Source organism: Sphaerodactylus townsendi, linkage group LG13 (assembly GCF_021028975.2).
Source record: "Sphaerodactylus townsendi isolate TG3544 linkage group LG13, MPM_Stown_v2.3, whole genome shotgun sequence".
Lineage (NCBI taxonomy): Eukaryota > Metazoa > Chordata > Lepidosauria > Squamata > Sphaerodactylidae > Sphaerodactylus > Sphaerodactylus townsendi.
The window spans coordinates 39191728-39206337 of record NC_059437.1 but is presented as its reverse complement, the minus strand read 5'-3'; the positions used below and the strand labels follow the sequence as shown (position 1 = coordinate 39206337).

At 45.9% G+C, this 14610-nt stretch overlaps 1 protein-coding gene across 1 annotated transcript in view; it reads right to left on the bottom strand.

Annotated features, from left to right (window-relative positions):
* Nucleotides 1-14610, bottom strand: part of GCN1 (GCN1 activator of EIF2AK4) — a 63365-nt gene that overhangs the window by 28381 nt on the left and 20374 nt on the right. The window contains exons 21-33 of the mRNA XM_048514307.1: nt 14117-14295; nt 13892-13985; nt 11731-11844; nt 10745-10943; nt 9129-9287; nt 7756-7937; nt 6756-6836; nt 5594-5737; nt 4533-4660; nt 3137-3326; nt 2949-3019; nt 2518-2683; nt 1453-1647 (exon numbers count right to left, since the gene is read on the bottom strand). Of these exons, the coding sequence (XP_048370264.1) occupies nt 1453-1647; nt 2518-2683; nt 2949-3019; nt 3137-3326; nt 4533-4660; nt 5594-5737; nt 6756-6836; nt 7756-7937; nt 9129-9287; nt 10745-10943; nt 11731-11844; nt 13892-13985; nt 14117-14295 (1902 nt within the window). The remainder of the gene's footprint in view (nt 1-1452; nt 1648-2517; nt 2684-2948; nt 3020-3136; nt 3327-4532; nt 4661-5593; nt 5738-6755; nt 6837-7755; nt 7938-9128; nt 9288-10744; nt 10944-11730; nt 11845-13891; nt 13986-14116; nt 14296-14610) is intronic.

The window sequence follows — 14610 nt, the reverse complement described above, 5'->3', positions numbered from 1 at the left end:
CGACCCCTAAGACCATTGGAAAACACATATTTCTGATGGTCTTAGGAACCGAGACACAAATAGTTTTATGGTTGGGGGTCACCACAACATGAGGAACTGTATTAAAGGGTCACAGCATTAGGAAGGTTGAGAGCCACTGTTTTAGAGGGATGAGTACCGGTAAAAAGTACAGAATGGCTATCACTCCTTTAGCTGTTGTTAGAGTTCTCATTGATACGTGCAGCACCAAGTGGCCAACTATGGAAATGTAGCATTTCACTTTCCCCTAATCACCTCCAAGGCCATTTTAATTAAACCCTCCAAATTAAAATAATTTGACCTCTTTTATAGTAAGGGAATACTTGGAGCATGAAGTAGCATCCATCTGAAAGAAAGTTTCACATATTCTTATTCCTCCCTGTTGTGGTTTATTCTGAACCCAACTAACTTCCCAACTATCCTTCTCCAAATATGCTGAAAAACTTATGCACAGATAAACTCCAAGATCTCAATGAAATACATGTCCATCCTGGTTTATAATTAAACTCTGCAGTTCAAATTCTGTATGATCCAATTGTGTAGTTTACTTGCTCCTCATTTATGAGTGAATTGCTGTTTTGCTCCTGCTTTCTAAATACTGTGATATTTATTGTTATTAACAAAAGTTGTACATAAGTAAATAAATAGTATTATTTATAAAGTGCTCTAAGGTCCACAGTAAATTTCAGTTCATTGGGAAAAAATTTGTTCAAAACAAAATGTTTGGGTGAGCCAAGAAATTTAAATCTAAGTAGGGCTCAAAGAAACTTCTTTACATTAGGATTCTGACACATTGGGGGACCCATAAAAAATGACAAAAGAGAAAGCAAGATGACTCGAGGGGTAGCTTGGTGACAGAAAGAGTAGGCAGTTCTGTTGTGTGATCCCCCAGGCAGATAAAGCACAGAGAATGGGCATTTATCAGCACCATTTTAAAGCCACTGTTGGCACAATTCTGAGGAGATTCCTCTTGAGAAATATAGCAAAGTAGAAATCCAGAAACATTTCTGCTTTATATGAAGTTTATTTGTTATTAGAATGACGACTGATGAGAGAAACTAGTCTCCTCAGCCTCAAAAATGGTGACAAAAAGAGAACTGAGGGAGTAGGGCCTGTGCTCCTGGTCATGTGATCACTTTGGCGGGAAAGAGCTAGAAGGAAGGGGCGCTCCTGGTCCGCTAGAAAGCTTTGGATATCTTTTCCACAGCTGGCTTGCCACGCACAGTCCCAACGTGGGACTGCACAGAAACCATGAAGATGAATGAAACGAACCAGTGTAGGCAAGCAAGACTTTGCTCAGTACGCTCGCTTCAACAACTTCATGTGTTTGTGCTTCTATATATTATAGGAAGTGGGGGCCTGCACATATCCTGATGGGAAGGTCCACTGATTTGTTCTGTCACTATGGAACGGGGGGGGGGGGGGATACAATACCTGTTGGGATGGAGTGGAGAGTGCTGCTATCAGTTTGGCAACGATTGGCTTCACTTTGGGATCACTCTTGTCCAAATGTTTAGCCAGAGACCCCATCAGAATGACTACACTCTGCCGCACAGCATCATAGCTGGCATCGTTCGGTGCGTTTTTCAGGAACTCTTCGAACACTGGCAGCAGGGAGTTAACACTGTCCTGAAAGTCAAGATATTGTTAACCGTGACCAGAAGGAAATCACTTAAGCAGGACTGGGTAGTGTGGGGGCGATGCCTTTAATGCAAAATGAAATCGAGGCAGAGCTGCAGGGATAGAGGGTAGAGCAGCAAGAATGGGCATGCGGTGAGGGAGAGGGGTGGCAGAAAAGGTACAGTTCCCACCTATATATTCTAAAAGTCAACTGAAAGTAATGACAGGGAACAGTGCAGTAGTAAACCAAGTAAAAAAAAACCATAAGAACATACCTGCTATGGTAGGGCATAAAATGAGAAGTCAGCCACACAGGGGGTGCAATTACTATACATATTCAAGTGGTAAAGTGAACATTTAAATCATGCAAAACCACATGGCATCAAACAAGAGAGGAAGAGGAGGAGGAGGAGGAGGAGGAGGAGGAGTTTGGATTTATATCCCACCTTTCTCTCCTGTAAGGAGACTCAAGGTGGCTTACAAACTCAAGTGGGGGAGTGGGGAATCAAACCCGGTTCTCCAGATTAGAATCAACCTGCTCTTAACAATGACAGTTCTCCTCTCCAGTTTTTGCAGGTTCCCCCGCAGGGCAAATGGGTCCAGCGCAGCTGCACAGCACAACTGGATTACAGGTTCCTGGGGAGAGGCTGCCAGGGCAAGGGAAAGAAGGGAAGCTGTAGATTGGGGGATATAAAGGTACACTGACTGGTAGATGGAAAGGAGAGAAACAAGCAGGAAAAAGGGAGAAGGCAGAGGGGGCTTCGAAGAAAGGAAAAGAGGACATTTGGGGGGAGGGGAAATGAGATGCACCCCATAAGTTCTTGCAGGTCCCCCACTAACTCATTCTAATGTTAGAAGTAGGAATCAAATTCAACTTGCCTTGCCGTGGGTATTGAGTGCCGAGAGAGCTGCATCCAGCATACACCTCCGGACCTCAGAATTGCGATCGTTAAGGGCATCAGGTACAAAGAACTGGAAGAGAGGCTTCACCTGTGAGCTATCCAGATGCTGAGAAAGTTTGTTCAGGGCCAAAGCAATGCCACACCTGTCAGAATAACATGCCAGTTGTTACATTTTTATGTCACACTTGCTCCTTTTTAAACGTCAACAGAAAACTTGGAACATTTCATTTAGATCAAGGATCCTTCCGCACATGCAGAACAATGCACTTTCAAACTGCTTTCAGTGCTCTTTGAAGATGCGCGAACTAGCAAAATCCACTTGCAAACAGTTGTGAAAGTGGTTTGAAAACGCATTCTTCTGCATGTGCAGAAGGGGTCTAAGAGAGCCGGAATTTAAATAGGGAGTACCTCGCTTCCCATTGGTCAGGCGGAGATTCAGATATCACCCGCCCAAGAGCATCCAAAACGGGAGGGGGCCTCTGATAAGAGAAGAAGAGATAAGCGTCGGTCAGGAAAAAATAAACTGTTCAGGCACCCCAAAAGGCAGAAACAAGCATTTCCATTTGCATGCGGTTAGACTGCTTTTTGGGACTCACGTAGAGTTTCTCCTGATAAATCTCCATCAATTTGGTCATGACATCCCTCATTTGGCTTTGGTATTGTTCAACGCCCTTGGAAAGCGCTTCGGCGCCTGCCTGCCGCACGGCTTCCTCATGGTGGATGACGTCTTCAATCAACACTGAACAGATATCTGGCTGCAGCTCCAGGCCCATTGACTCCCACAGCCTGCAGGTAACAGAGGAAGTTGAAACAACCATCCCCTATCTTGCTTTCAGACCTGAGCAATACAGACAACTTTGGGTTTGAGGGATATTTCTTAATTTAGCCAGACTGTGGCTCTGGCTGCAGAGTTCAGCTGCCTAAGAATGAGCTTTTGTCCTCTTAGGAAAAGGAAGCCCAGCAGGGTGTAGTGGTCAGAGCATCAGAGGAGGATTTGCAAGACCTAGGTTCGAATCTGCACTCTGCAATGGAAGCTTGCTGGGTGACCTCAGATTAGTCACACATTCTCAGCCTAACCTACCTCATAGGAGTGTTGTTAGGATTAAGTGGAGGAGAGGAGAATCATAGACGCCGCCTTGGGTCCTCATTGGGGGAAAAGGTGAGGTATAAATGGTTTAAGTAAGGAACGAAATAAATAAATCCCATGATGTAAGAACATAAAACAGGCCCTGCTGGATCAGCCCGTTGGTCTAACTCAGGGGTCTGCAACCAATTGGCCATGCTGGCAGCAGCTGATAGGAATTGTAGTTCATTAACATCTGGAGAGCCGCAGGTTGCAGACTCCTGGTCTAACTCGTCCAGCATCCCAACTCACAGTGGCCAATTAATTATTATGGAGGGCCAATAACCTGGGCCAAAAGGGTTGAGGTCTTCTCCCAAGGTCACCTCCTAGCACTGGTTTTTAGAGGTTTTGTGTTTCTGAAGATTCAACACAAATTACTAATCCTTACAGTGGTCAAGACATACTTTCATTATTTTGGTTGATGCACTTCACTACAGGATAGCTATACATGTGCACACTAGGACTGTCAAGATACTCCGAATTCTGTAGCAACCAAGCTTGAATTTTATGGAATTTATGATGATGGAAAGTAGTATCTAGTCCCAGCTGACTTATGGCGACCCCGTAATGTTTTCAAGGTAAGAGACATTCAGAGCTTGCTTGCCATTATCTGTCTGTATGCAGAAACTGTAGAGAGTCCCCCACAGCTTGGCATAACGTGCACTTTGCATGAGTATTGCCCAAACTCTGGCTATTCCAGCTATAAAGTCAACTTTAGGTAGTAAAGGGACTTTGGAAAACTACTGACAGTCACGTTGATATGTTCACAGGTCATGAATATGCTACATCAGGTCCCAAATCAGTGATGTCCACTCACCATTTGGACTATCTGCCTGTAGGAGAAAAGGACTGCAAATGATACTTCTCACCTCTCTGCTAACATCCCAATTTCTTCTTCCTTGTCAAACTTCACAACCCAGAGACGGCGCAAGAGGTTCAGCCCGTTCGTCTCATCACTATCTGGAGTTGGCAGCACCATCTGTAATTCCATCAATCCCTGAACAGAAATCAACCAGACAAATCAGTACAAAGCTAATCGTCAGCTTCCTCACTGCCAAGTATCTCAAGACTTCAATCACAGGAATTGTCTGAAGAAGGTGAAACTAGGAAGTGGCTCAGCTCTCTCTGCCAGAGCCTGCAATTCGCATGTTGGGCTGTTCACCCATTGCTCCACACAACTGGAATCAACTTCAGGCTCCCATGCGACTCACTTTTCACTGCCTTTCTCACTATGGTATAAAGCCCAATCGCAGATGCTGCAATGAATGCAAGGAAGCTTTGGCAGTTGTCAGTCTGCGCTATGCTCACAGGCAAGGAATTAAAGCAATAGCCCTCCCCTTTTTCGTCCCCAGCACCTGGCTTCCCCCTTGATCCCGAACACTGAATCTGCATTACAAGATTTAATATCCACAGTCATTGGGAGATCCTTCCATATTCATAATACCCTGACTCATTCCCGGTTCTCCATCAGCAAGTGATGGAGAAGTCTATTCTGTTTTGTTTGGTGGACGCTCACTAACCTATCCCCTCCTTGTTGGTTCTCCGCTACTTATTTTCCACACGCTCCTTGTTTTTTATTTTTTAATGTTTTAAAATTGCTCGCCATCTTGAGGGCTTCAATTTGGAAGAACTGCTCACCCTCTTGAGGGCCCTAATTTAGAAAAGAAGCAGCATACTCATGTTTTGGGGAAACAAGTTCAGCATAAACACTAAAGCACTTCCGCACACGCAAAATAATGCATTTTCAAACCACTTTCACAACTGTTTGCAAGTGGATTTTGCTATTCTGCACAGCTTCAAAGAGCACTGAAAGCAGTTTGAAAGTGCATTATTCTGCAAGTGCGGAATAAGCCTAAGTCATGAAGTGGAGCGGAGGATGATCATAAGCCAATAACTGTTCTATCCAAGTGAGAATTCGATTCCAGCTGACCCGGAGAGTTGCATCGCGAACGTTCATGCATGGAGACTGAAGGGCTTGAAGCAGCACGTCAATTTCTTCTTGCTCTGCATAGGCGCAACCGTCCTCTCCGCTACTGCTGGCGCACAAGGCCGTCAGTGCGTTTGAAGCCAAAACCTGAGAAACAGCAACAGATTTAGAATGAATGACCAAAGTCACTTCCACAACACGGTTTATTTTGGTTATTTACAGGCTGCCTTCTGCAGTTCACGAACTGCCCAGAATAGAGATCCTATGAGTGTGCTAACCCCAGCACTATCGTAAGTGAATTCTTTGCTTTACAACATCTCTTGTCAAGAAAACCTGCCCACTCCCCAACATAACTAGCGAGAAAAGATAGCATACTTTTGTGAGATCAGCAGTTCCTTAGGGATCCTTGAACCAAATATATTTTAATGAATGGATCATGAACTACACTAATGGTGGGCAATTGCCCACCTAGCCAAGTATCATCTATTTAAGAATACCACCTGATTCCCCCAAAGTCCCATGCGGATCATCTATACCCCTCCTAACAGAAATCTCTGAACTGGAATTACTGGCCAAGAGCACAATCACTCAGTAACTGAGCCATCTATGTCCTAGAACAGGGATGGCCAATGTTTATAAGACTACTCCATAGTCCCAGATAGGCTAAAAAGGGTCACCCAGCTGAAAGGACTTCACAGTTAATGGAATACTTAAACTCTGAAAACCCCGAATAGATACTATGTAATATTAGAAGTAAAAAGGTAAAGTTTCCCCTTCAGTCGTGTCCGACCCTGGGGTACCACTGCAAGCAGTGATTTCATAGGCAAGCCGTTTTTGTGGGGTAGTTTGCCATTGTTTTCCCCAGCTATTCTTTACCCCCTAGCTATGTGCTAGGTATTCATTTACCGACCAAGGAATGGATGGATGGCTGAGTTGACTATGAGCCAGCTGTCAGGATATCTGACCCACAGGAGGCTTGAACTCCTGACCGTGTGAGTGGTAGTGCAAGCCCTTAACCACTACACCACGCAGCTCCTAATATTAGAAGTACAGAACTCCTACTGCTAACAATTTGGAAATATTATTAGGGTCATTGTGGATAACAATACAATTGCTCCAGAGGATGCATTTGGCCCATGGGCTACCTGTTGGTTGCCCAACTCACCTGTAATCGTGGAGAGCTGGTTCCAATCACTTTGGTCAGGAGCAGCAGCATGTCAGTACGAGGCAGTAACTCAGGACCATTCTGACAGGTAGCCGGAAAACAGGGCAAAAGGGGGAAGTGTAAACATTTCTTATTAAAGTGAATTTACTTTATTATGGAGAGCAACAGCACAACCAATGGGGAACAGTTAGCTCACAATCAAAGTGAAGTGCTACTCTATCCAGAGGTTAGGACCATTGGGGATCAGGGAACTATCACAAAATAGAGGGGAAAGAAAGAATCCTCTGGGTTGTAAGGCAAGGGAGTTGAAGGGTTTGGGGGAAATTAAGAAGTACCCTAATGTGTTTGATTGACAGAAGGTGATCAGGGATCATGATGCTGTTAACAGGCCAGAGAGTAGCTCTCAAACCAAGAAGTACAAAACGAAAAAGAGAACAAATGTGTAGGTCTGTAGACTTTTCATTTTAGATTTTTTTTGTCCCAAGTTTACTTTTTTACCATATATTATTATGCCCCAAGTTTACTTTTTAACCATATATTATTCCTGCTTAACGTACATTTGTTAACACTCTGTCTAACAGGACTCACAGCCTCATCCAAAGTGGGGACAGGGGGCGAATCCACTTGTGGAAGCAGCAGCAGCTGCGTCAATGGATTAGCCCTCCTTGGCGCACTTGCCCCAGCGGATGGGCGATTCTGATGGCGTGCAGCCACCACGGCCCTCCCCGGAGCTGGGACACCCCGCCAACATATCAGGGCTCCATTCAGTCCAATGGGAGCTTCTCAGCGGCAGGGAGGCTTTTTTACAGTTCAAGCCTCCCCACGCTGTCGAGAAACCTCCATGGGAGCATCAGGGTATGCGATGCCACCTGGCGTTGTCCACAGCCACCAAGTTTGGATGGGACTGTAAGTCAGATCCTGTGGGAATCAACAGGCCTCGAAAAATACAAAAAGGAAAAAACGCCTCAGTACATTTCTGGAATAAAGAACCAGCTCTAACCTCATCCACCAGTGAACTCTGGTTGTCTGTAACTGACCGGAGCTGTGCATGTACTGTGATGGTTTGGAGAACCTTGACCAGAAGTTCTTCCTTCTCTTCCTTGTCGTTGGGAGTTTCCAGCAGTACCATCTTTAGGAGAGGAAAAACCAACGAAAATGCTGGAGCTGACAGTGGCAAATGACCTACAAGGAGCAGAAGAAAACCCAGAGATGTTAGTGAGTAAAGCTGCTTCCTCACATGTTATGGGCAGGTACAGCACTTTACACTGTTGCATGGCCCTCCAGATGTTCATGAACTACAATTCCCATCAGTCCCTCCCAGCATGAGCATTGGCTATGCTGGCAAGGGCTGATGGGAATTGTAGTTCATGAACATCTGGAGGGCCACGAGTTTTGACACCTGTGCATTAGAACATTGGGCACGGACACAGTTTTAACCTAGCCTATGCCCTACTAAATTAGTTGTACTGGGACTACTCAAAATGAGGAGAGGGCCCATGGTTCCCTTTGTCTTTATGTGTAGGAGGTCCAATTCACTCCTTGCCTTCTTCAGATAAAGGATCCCACGGAAGAGGTATTGGGAAAGACCCACTGATGTAGTAAGGGGGGGAACAAGGGGGCTACTGGCACCAGTTCCTGTGGCCACCATTCCGGGTCATGGCACAGTTGGACACCGACTATTCACAAACTCCACATGGAGTTCAAGTGCAAGACCAGGTGCCTTGTTCTAATCTCCGCATGGAATTTGGAACAGTCCGTTTGCTGCTGGTTTCAGCTGGCCCCAAACCTCACTGAGGTCAGAAGCAAACTGAGCATGCTGAGCGGACCTGCTCTAGTTTTATACTGTTGGCTCCGCCCCCCAATTTCCACCTGACCGGAGGTGGCCCTTGGGAGGCGGAGCCAGCAGTATGAAGCCACAGGTCAACGCAGCTTGCTCAGTTTGCTGCTGGCCTCAGTGAGGTTTGGACCAAGCTTTAAACTGCAGCTGAATGCTACTGCCTCAATTTATTTTATTTATACTCTGCCTTTCTTAAGAGGGCACAAAATGGATTTCATAGAGTGAGTCAATAGAATGTCCCATTCAATGTTTTAGTTAAGTCCAGTAACTGAGGGCAGCCGGTGAAGTACCTGCAGGATAGAAATAATATGCGTGCTCCATCTAGCTCCCAATAATAACGGAGCTGCAGAATTCTGCTAAAGGTGCAGACAAGCCAAAATTACATCTATTAACTGATTTGGGGGATTAACTAGCAAACGCAGGATCTTGTCGCTTGTTTTCTTCAGTTGCGAGCAAACGAAATAGAACCAAAAGAAAAGGGCTGAGCAGATGAAAGCAAAATTACTACCAATCTACGAATCAAAGAATTTCCTTACTCGCTGCCTCCCCCTTGCTCATCCGGCCAGGAACAGTGTTTCCATGCAGCAAGTTAACCACTCTATGAACAGCACTGGGCAGGTCTTCCTGGCACCAGGATTCATCCAAATCACATTCTGGCTTCATCAACCGCAGAGTCACGTGACTTACCAAGGTACCTGCAAAAAGGGGAAGAACAACAGGATCTTGGGATCAGGCTTGCTACGATGGTAGCTTCATAGGTACAGACAAGAAGTCAGCCTAAAAGAAGGATTTCAGGAAGTTGCACAGCCATGGCTGCATCACCGGATATAGAACACAAGCTTGGCTGTAGCAAATTTAGATACTCTCAGCTATCTTCTAAAATGGGGTGGGGACAACTTTTTCGTTCTTGGAGATCAGAACTTTGAAGGTGGGGGGAGGAAGACAGGAAACCTCCCCACAGAAGGGACCAGCTGAGATACAAGTTATGCCAGAGGGAGTCCAAGATATTCTTTTTTGCTCAATGAGAGCTGAGGATCTCATTCCCCCCACCAGGGGCTAAATACAAAACACAGAGTTCAACCCACTTCATCCCCTCCCATGAAAAAAAACAATACTTGTGGGCTGAATTTGGCTAGGGGAGGGCAGGTAACTTGTCTCTTTCGCCACAGAGAAATAACTATGTTGCCACAAATATGTGGGATTGTGTATGGTCTCTGGAGGCAGGATGGAAGGGTGGAGAGGAGAATTCACTCGTCAAGATTTCAGCCTCTGCCTCTTTACCCTTATGATCACACATGCAGAGCATCACTACAAAAGATTGCCGCTTCCAAGCCTCGGGAGACTGGGGAGGATAAGAAGAGTTGGATTTATATCCCTCCTTTCTCTCCTACAGGAGACTCAAAGGGGCTAACAAACTCCTTACCCTTCCCCCCTCACAACAAACACCCTGTGAGGTAGGTGGGGCTGAGAGAGCTCAGAAGAATTGTGACTAGCCCAAGGTCACCCAGCTGGCGTGTATGGGAGTACACAGGCTAATCTGAATTCCCCAGATAAGCCTCCACAGCTCAAGTGGCAGAGCGGGAAATCAAACCCGGTTCTCCAGATTAGAGTACACCTGCTCTTAACCACTACGACACTGCTGCTCACCCAAATGGCACCCACTGATGCCGTAATGACATTTCCTGCTCTGCAACTGATGTGGTGATGTCACTTCAGTTGTGCAGCAGGAAGTGATGTCGTAGCATCAACAGGTGCCATTTTGCTTCCATTTTTCTCCCACTGTCCTATGGAGCAGAAGCAGGGGACAGAGGTGATTGGTGGAAGATTGCCCACCAAAGCAGGTAACCTGGCCTGCCCAGCTGTGTTTTACATGTAGACACGGGACCTTGCCTTTTTTTCTGGTTCTGCTCATGCAGCGAAACAAATGAGGCTGGCCTTTTTGCCCTAGCTCAGATCACAAGACCCCTGCTAAAAATTAGCCGTCAAGCAGGGTCAATTAAGATATGATTTCTTAATTAGTGTCAGCAATATGCCCTGTTTGTTTTTCATTGCGATGTTCTAATGTGCTTTTATTTTATGCAAGACATTTTAAGTCCCTTGGAAAAAAAGCCATGCAGAGGTTTAACAAAACTGAAGAGCTATCAACACTAACCAAAAGTCTTTAAGTGAGTGGGCATCACACAAGACGCCAAAGAAAGGAAAGGGGTCTTAATCCGTGGAGCAGCCAATGGGGATTTTAAGAGAGGTAGGAAGGAGCCAATGAGAGCAGGGATGTATTGAGAGAGCCCAGGTGGGTTCCTCTTTAGTACAGCATCTAGAAGACCCAACATGGATACCAATTCATCATCAAGCTGCAAGAAGACACAGAAAAAGGTTATTTTCAAAACATGATCTAAGAAGAAGGCTGCCACATTCTGAATGAGAGCATACAAACAAGTGTATTCATCTATTTTATCAGAGAAGACATATGACAAACCATCAAAGAATCCTGTAGTACCTTAAAGACTAATTATCTGCTTCAAACATTTTTACCTGTCCTTCCCCAAGGAGCTCATGGCAGAATACTTTCTTTCATAGTCACATTTTATCCTCACAACCATCCTGTGAGGTAGGCTAGGATGAGAGGGCAACTGACCACAAGATCACCCCATGAGTTCCCAGCCCACTTTTGCCACCCAGGTGCCAGGTTGAAATATTCAGCCAACAGTGGAAGTGACTGGGTATGTATGTGCCTGCGCTACTGCATACCTGTCTAAACCTAAAGTCACCTGCTCACTTCAGCAGCATCAAGGATTATGTGCAGATTCCTTCCATGGAATCTGCCAAGGGCAGGATTCGTCCCAATTTCAAGGAGATTGACCAATTGCTTCCCTTGACTCTTCTTATTTCCCAAAGCAAAATAAAGCAGTGAATTTGGCGGTGCCACAACTGTAGTCAGGGCAGAACCTACTCTACAACCTGACTGGGGGTACAACATGTCTATTAACAAAACACAGAAACACTACAATCCCCAGGTATTATCCATGAAATACACAGACTCTTTTTGCACATATCCTGCCTGTCATCATGGCAAGCACTTTGCTGGCACTGTGAATGCCCGACCAGGTGCTGCATTTAGCCCAACTCTGTTTTACTTGCCTTTTTCAGTTGCTTCCTGGTGCGAGATTCCTTTTCCAGTTGGGCATTCAGCATCTCCTTCTGCTTGCTTGTTAGCTGGACCTCTTCCTTAATTCCTTTCTTCTTCTTTATCTCCTGCAGAGGACCAGTCATGTTATTTTGTCAACAACTTAAAGCTCATGAATAAGTGTCAGACACAAAAGAGAACCAACAAAGACAAGCCCGATATAACTGTAGCGGCAAAATCCTTGCTCGGAGAGACCGCGTGCTTTCAAACAGCCTGGTGCCTTAAGGGGCTTGCTGCTAGCCCTGCAGCCTTCCCATGCAGTAGAACAGTGATGGCGAACCTATGGCATGGGTGCCAGAGGTGGCACTTAGAGCCCTCTCTGTGGGCACGTGCAAACAGAGTCTCCCACTTTTACACATCCAGGCTGGCCTGGGCTGCTGGGCTCGATTATTAGCATCAAACCTAAGACCTACTTTTGGGGAAGCAGTGTAGGTAACCCTGTTAAGCGCTGTTAAACCCCACTGAATTTCATGCAAAGAACTAAAGCGCGATCCTTAACCTGGGAGTAAGCTCGGTTGCTGGCAATGGGGTTTACTTCTGAGTAAACCCTCCTAGGGTTGTGATTCACCCGTTGGAAGAGTTGCACGGTTGCTTCAAAGCAAAGCCATCGACTACCACCAAGCTTACTACTGAGTAATGCACGCCTTGGAGCCAACCGTTTTTTCTAAACAAAAACCTCAGTATTCAGGTTGAATTACTGTGTTGGCACCTTGCGATAAATAAGTGGGTTTTGGGTTGCAATTTGGGCACTCGGTCTCGAAAAGGTTCGCCATCACTGCAGTAGAAGCACAGCCACCCACTGGAATTACCCCTGGATGAGAGAGGGGAAGGCTGAACCCTGAAAGCGTCAAGCAAAGGGCAGGATGTGGTATCATCTAATGATGGGGAAACTAAAGCATCACATAAAAGCATCTGGCAAAATTGGAGACCTTTTGTGCCATTGTGTACTCATTCCTGGTACACATTAATGAATCCTCCCTGGAACATGTTCCACCTGTACCATACTGAGAACTCTAAGCCTAATAATATTGGGTTGTAAAGGTTTATACAATCATGGTATCATGGAAAACACTGTATTATATTGTTCTTCAGCTCCTTTTTCATCTCTATTTATCTTTGCACACCTCAAAATATTTACTTTTTTTCACAAATAAAATGTTTCAAGACAAAACACAACACAACCAAAAGTCAGTGCTCAAACTTCAGACAGCAAAGACACAAGCTTCAAAGACTATCTGTGCCACTGCTCTGGTTAACCCCTCTACAAAAACAAAACAAACATGGTCAAGTCCTCTGCCCTGCCTTCCTCCAGGAAGTCAAGGCGACCTACATCAAGAAGAAGAAGAAGAGTTGGATTTATATCCCCCCTTTCTCTCCTACAGGAAACTCAAAGGGGCTTACAATCTCCTTTCTCTTCCCCCCCACCAACAAACACCCTGTGAGGTGGGTGGGGCTGAGAGAGCTCCAAAGAATTGAATGGACCAGGGGTAGGGAACCTGCGGCTCTCCAGATGTTCAGGAACTACAATTCCCATCAGCCCCTACCAGCATGGCCAATTGGCCATGCTGACAGAGGCTGATGGGAATTGTAGTTCCTGAACATCTGGAGAGCCGCAGGTTCCCTACCCCTGGACTAGACCAAGGTCACCCAGTTGGCATGTGTTGGGAGTGCACAAGCTAATCTGGTTCCCCAGATAAGCCTCCACAGCTCAAGTGGTAGAGCGGGGAATCAAACCAGGTTCTCCAGATTAGAGTACACCTGCTTTTAACCACTACACCACACTGGTTCTTCCTGCATTGTTGCCTGTAAAGCAGGACAAGGCTGAGAGATGGTGACTGGATCAAGGCCACCTAGAGTTCAGGAGGAAGTCGTATCCACATCCCTCTACTGCAATATAGTGTCTACCACAGTGGGTCAGTCATGCTTTTCTCAGAATGCTCTCTGCTCAGGCGGAGGCAGGCAACAGCAAACCACCTCCAAATGTTGCTTGCTTTGAAAACCCTCCAGAATCACCATACGTCACCTGTGATTTGACAGCACACACACAGCCCCCCCCCCCCCCCCCCACACACACACACTGGCTGTTCATTAATTTCTGCAGCACAAAGGCCTCACCTCTTTCAGCTCCAGCTCAATGATCTGCTCCTTGAAAGAATAGGCCTTGTTTTCCCGTTTCATGTTGGCCTTTTTTAGGCTGTCTTGCTGGGCACTGATGCAAAGAAGCACAGAGGAGCATTAATTGCGGGAACAATTCTAAGAAGTCAACTCCGTTACAGTCACTGCCCCTGGGCGCTGTGGCTTCGGCAAAGACTCCAAAGATGCTACGCGTCCATTTCTCACCTGTGCAAGATAGATTTGTCATACAGCTCCCCTTCAGGGGTATTCATGATGGCAAACTCCTCGAGTGTCACGTGATGAAGAGCAGGGTTTTCCAGAGAGGTGGAGATGGTGCTGATCACTTGAGGGAGAACTCTGCCAGGGGAGAGGACGGCGAGCATGCCCACTGAGTTCAGAGAGGACTGTGAACAAAAATAAATAGATTAAAAAACAACCATTATTACATAATTGCAGTGCCATTTAAAAGTCTCAGCACCCAGAGCTGAGTACAGTATTATGGTAAAAACATTACAGTTTTGTAAAGTAATCCACAAGGAGCTACACTCTTCACCTTTGTGTAAAGCTGCATCAAGATATTTCTTATCCTATGACTGTGGTGGCGAACCTTTGGCACTCCAGATGTTATGGACTACAATTCCCATCAGCCCCTTCCAGCATGGCCAATTGGCCATGCTGGCAGGGGCTGATGGGAATTGTAGTCCATAACATCTGGAGTG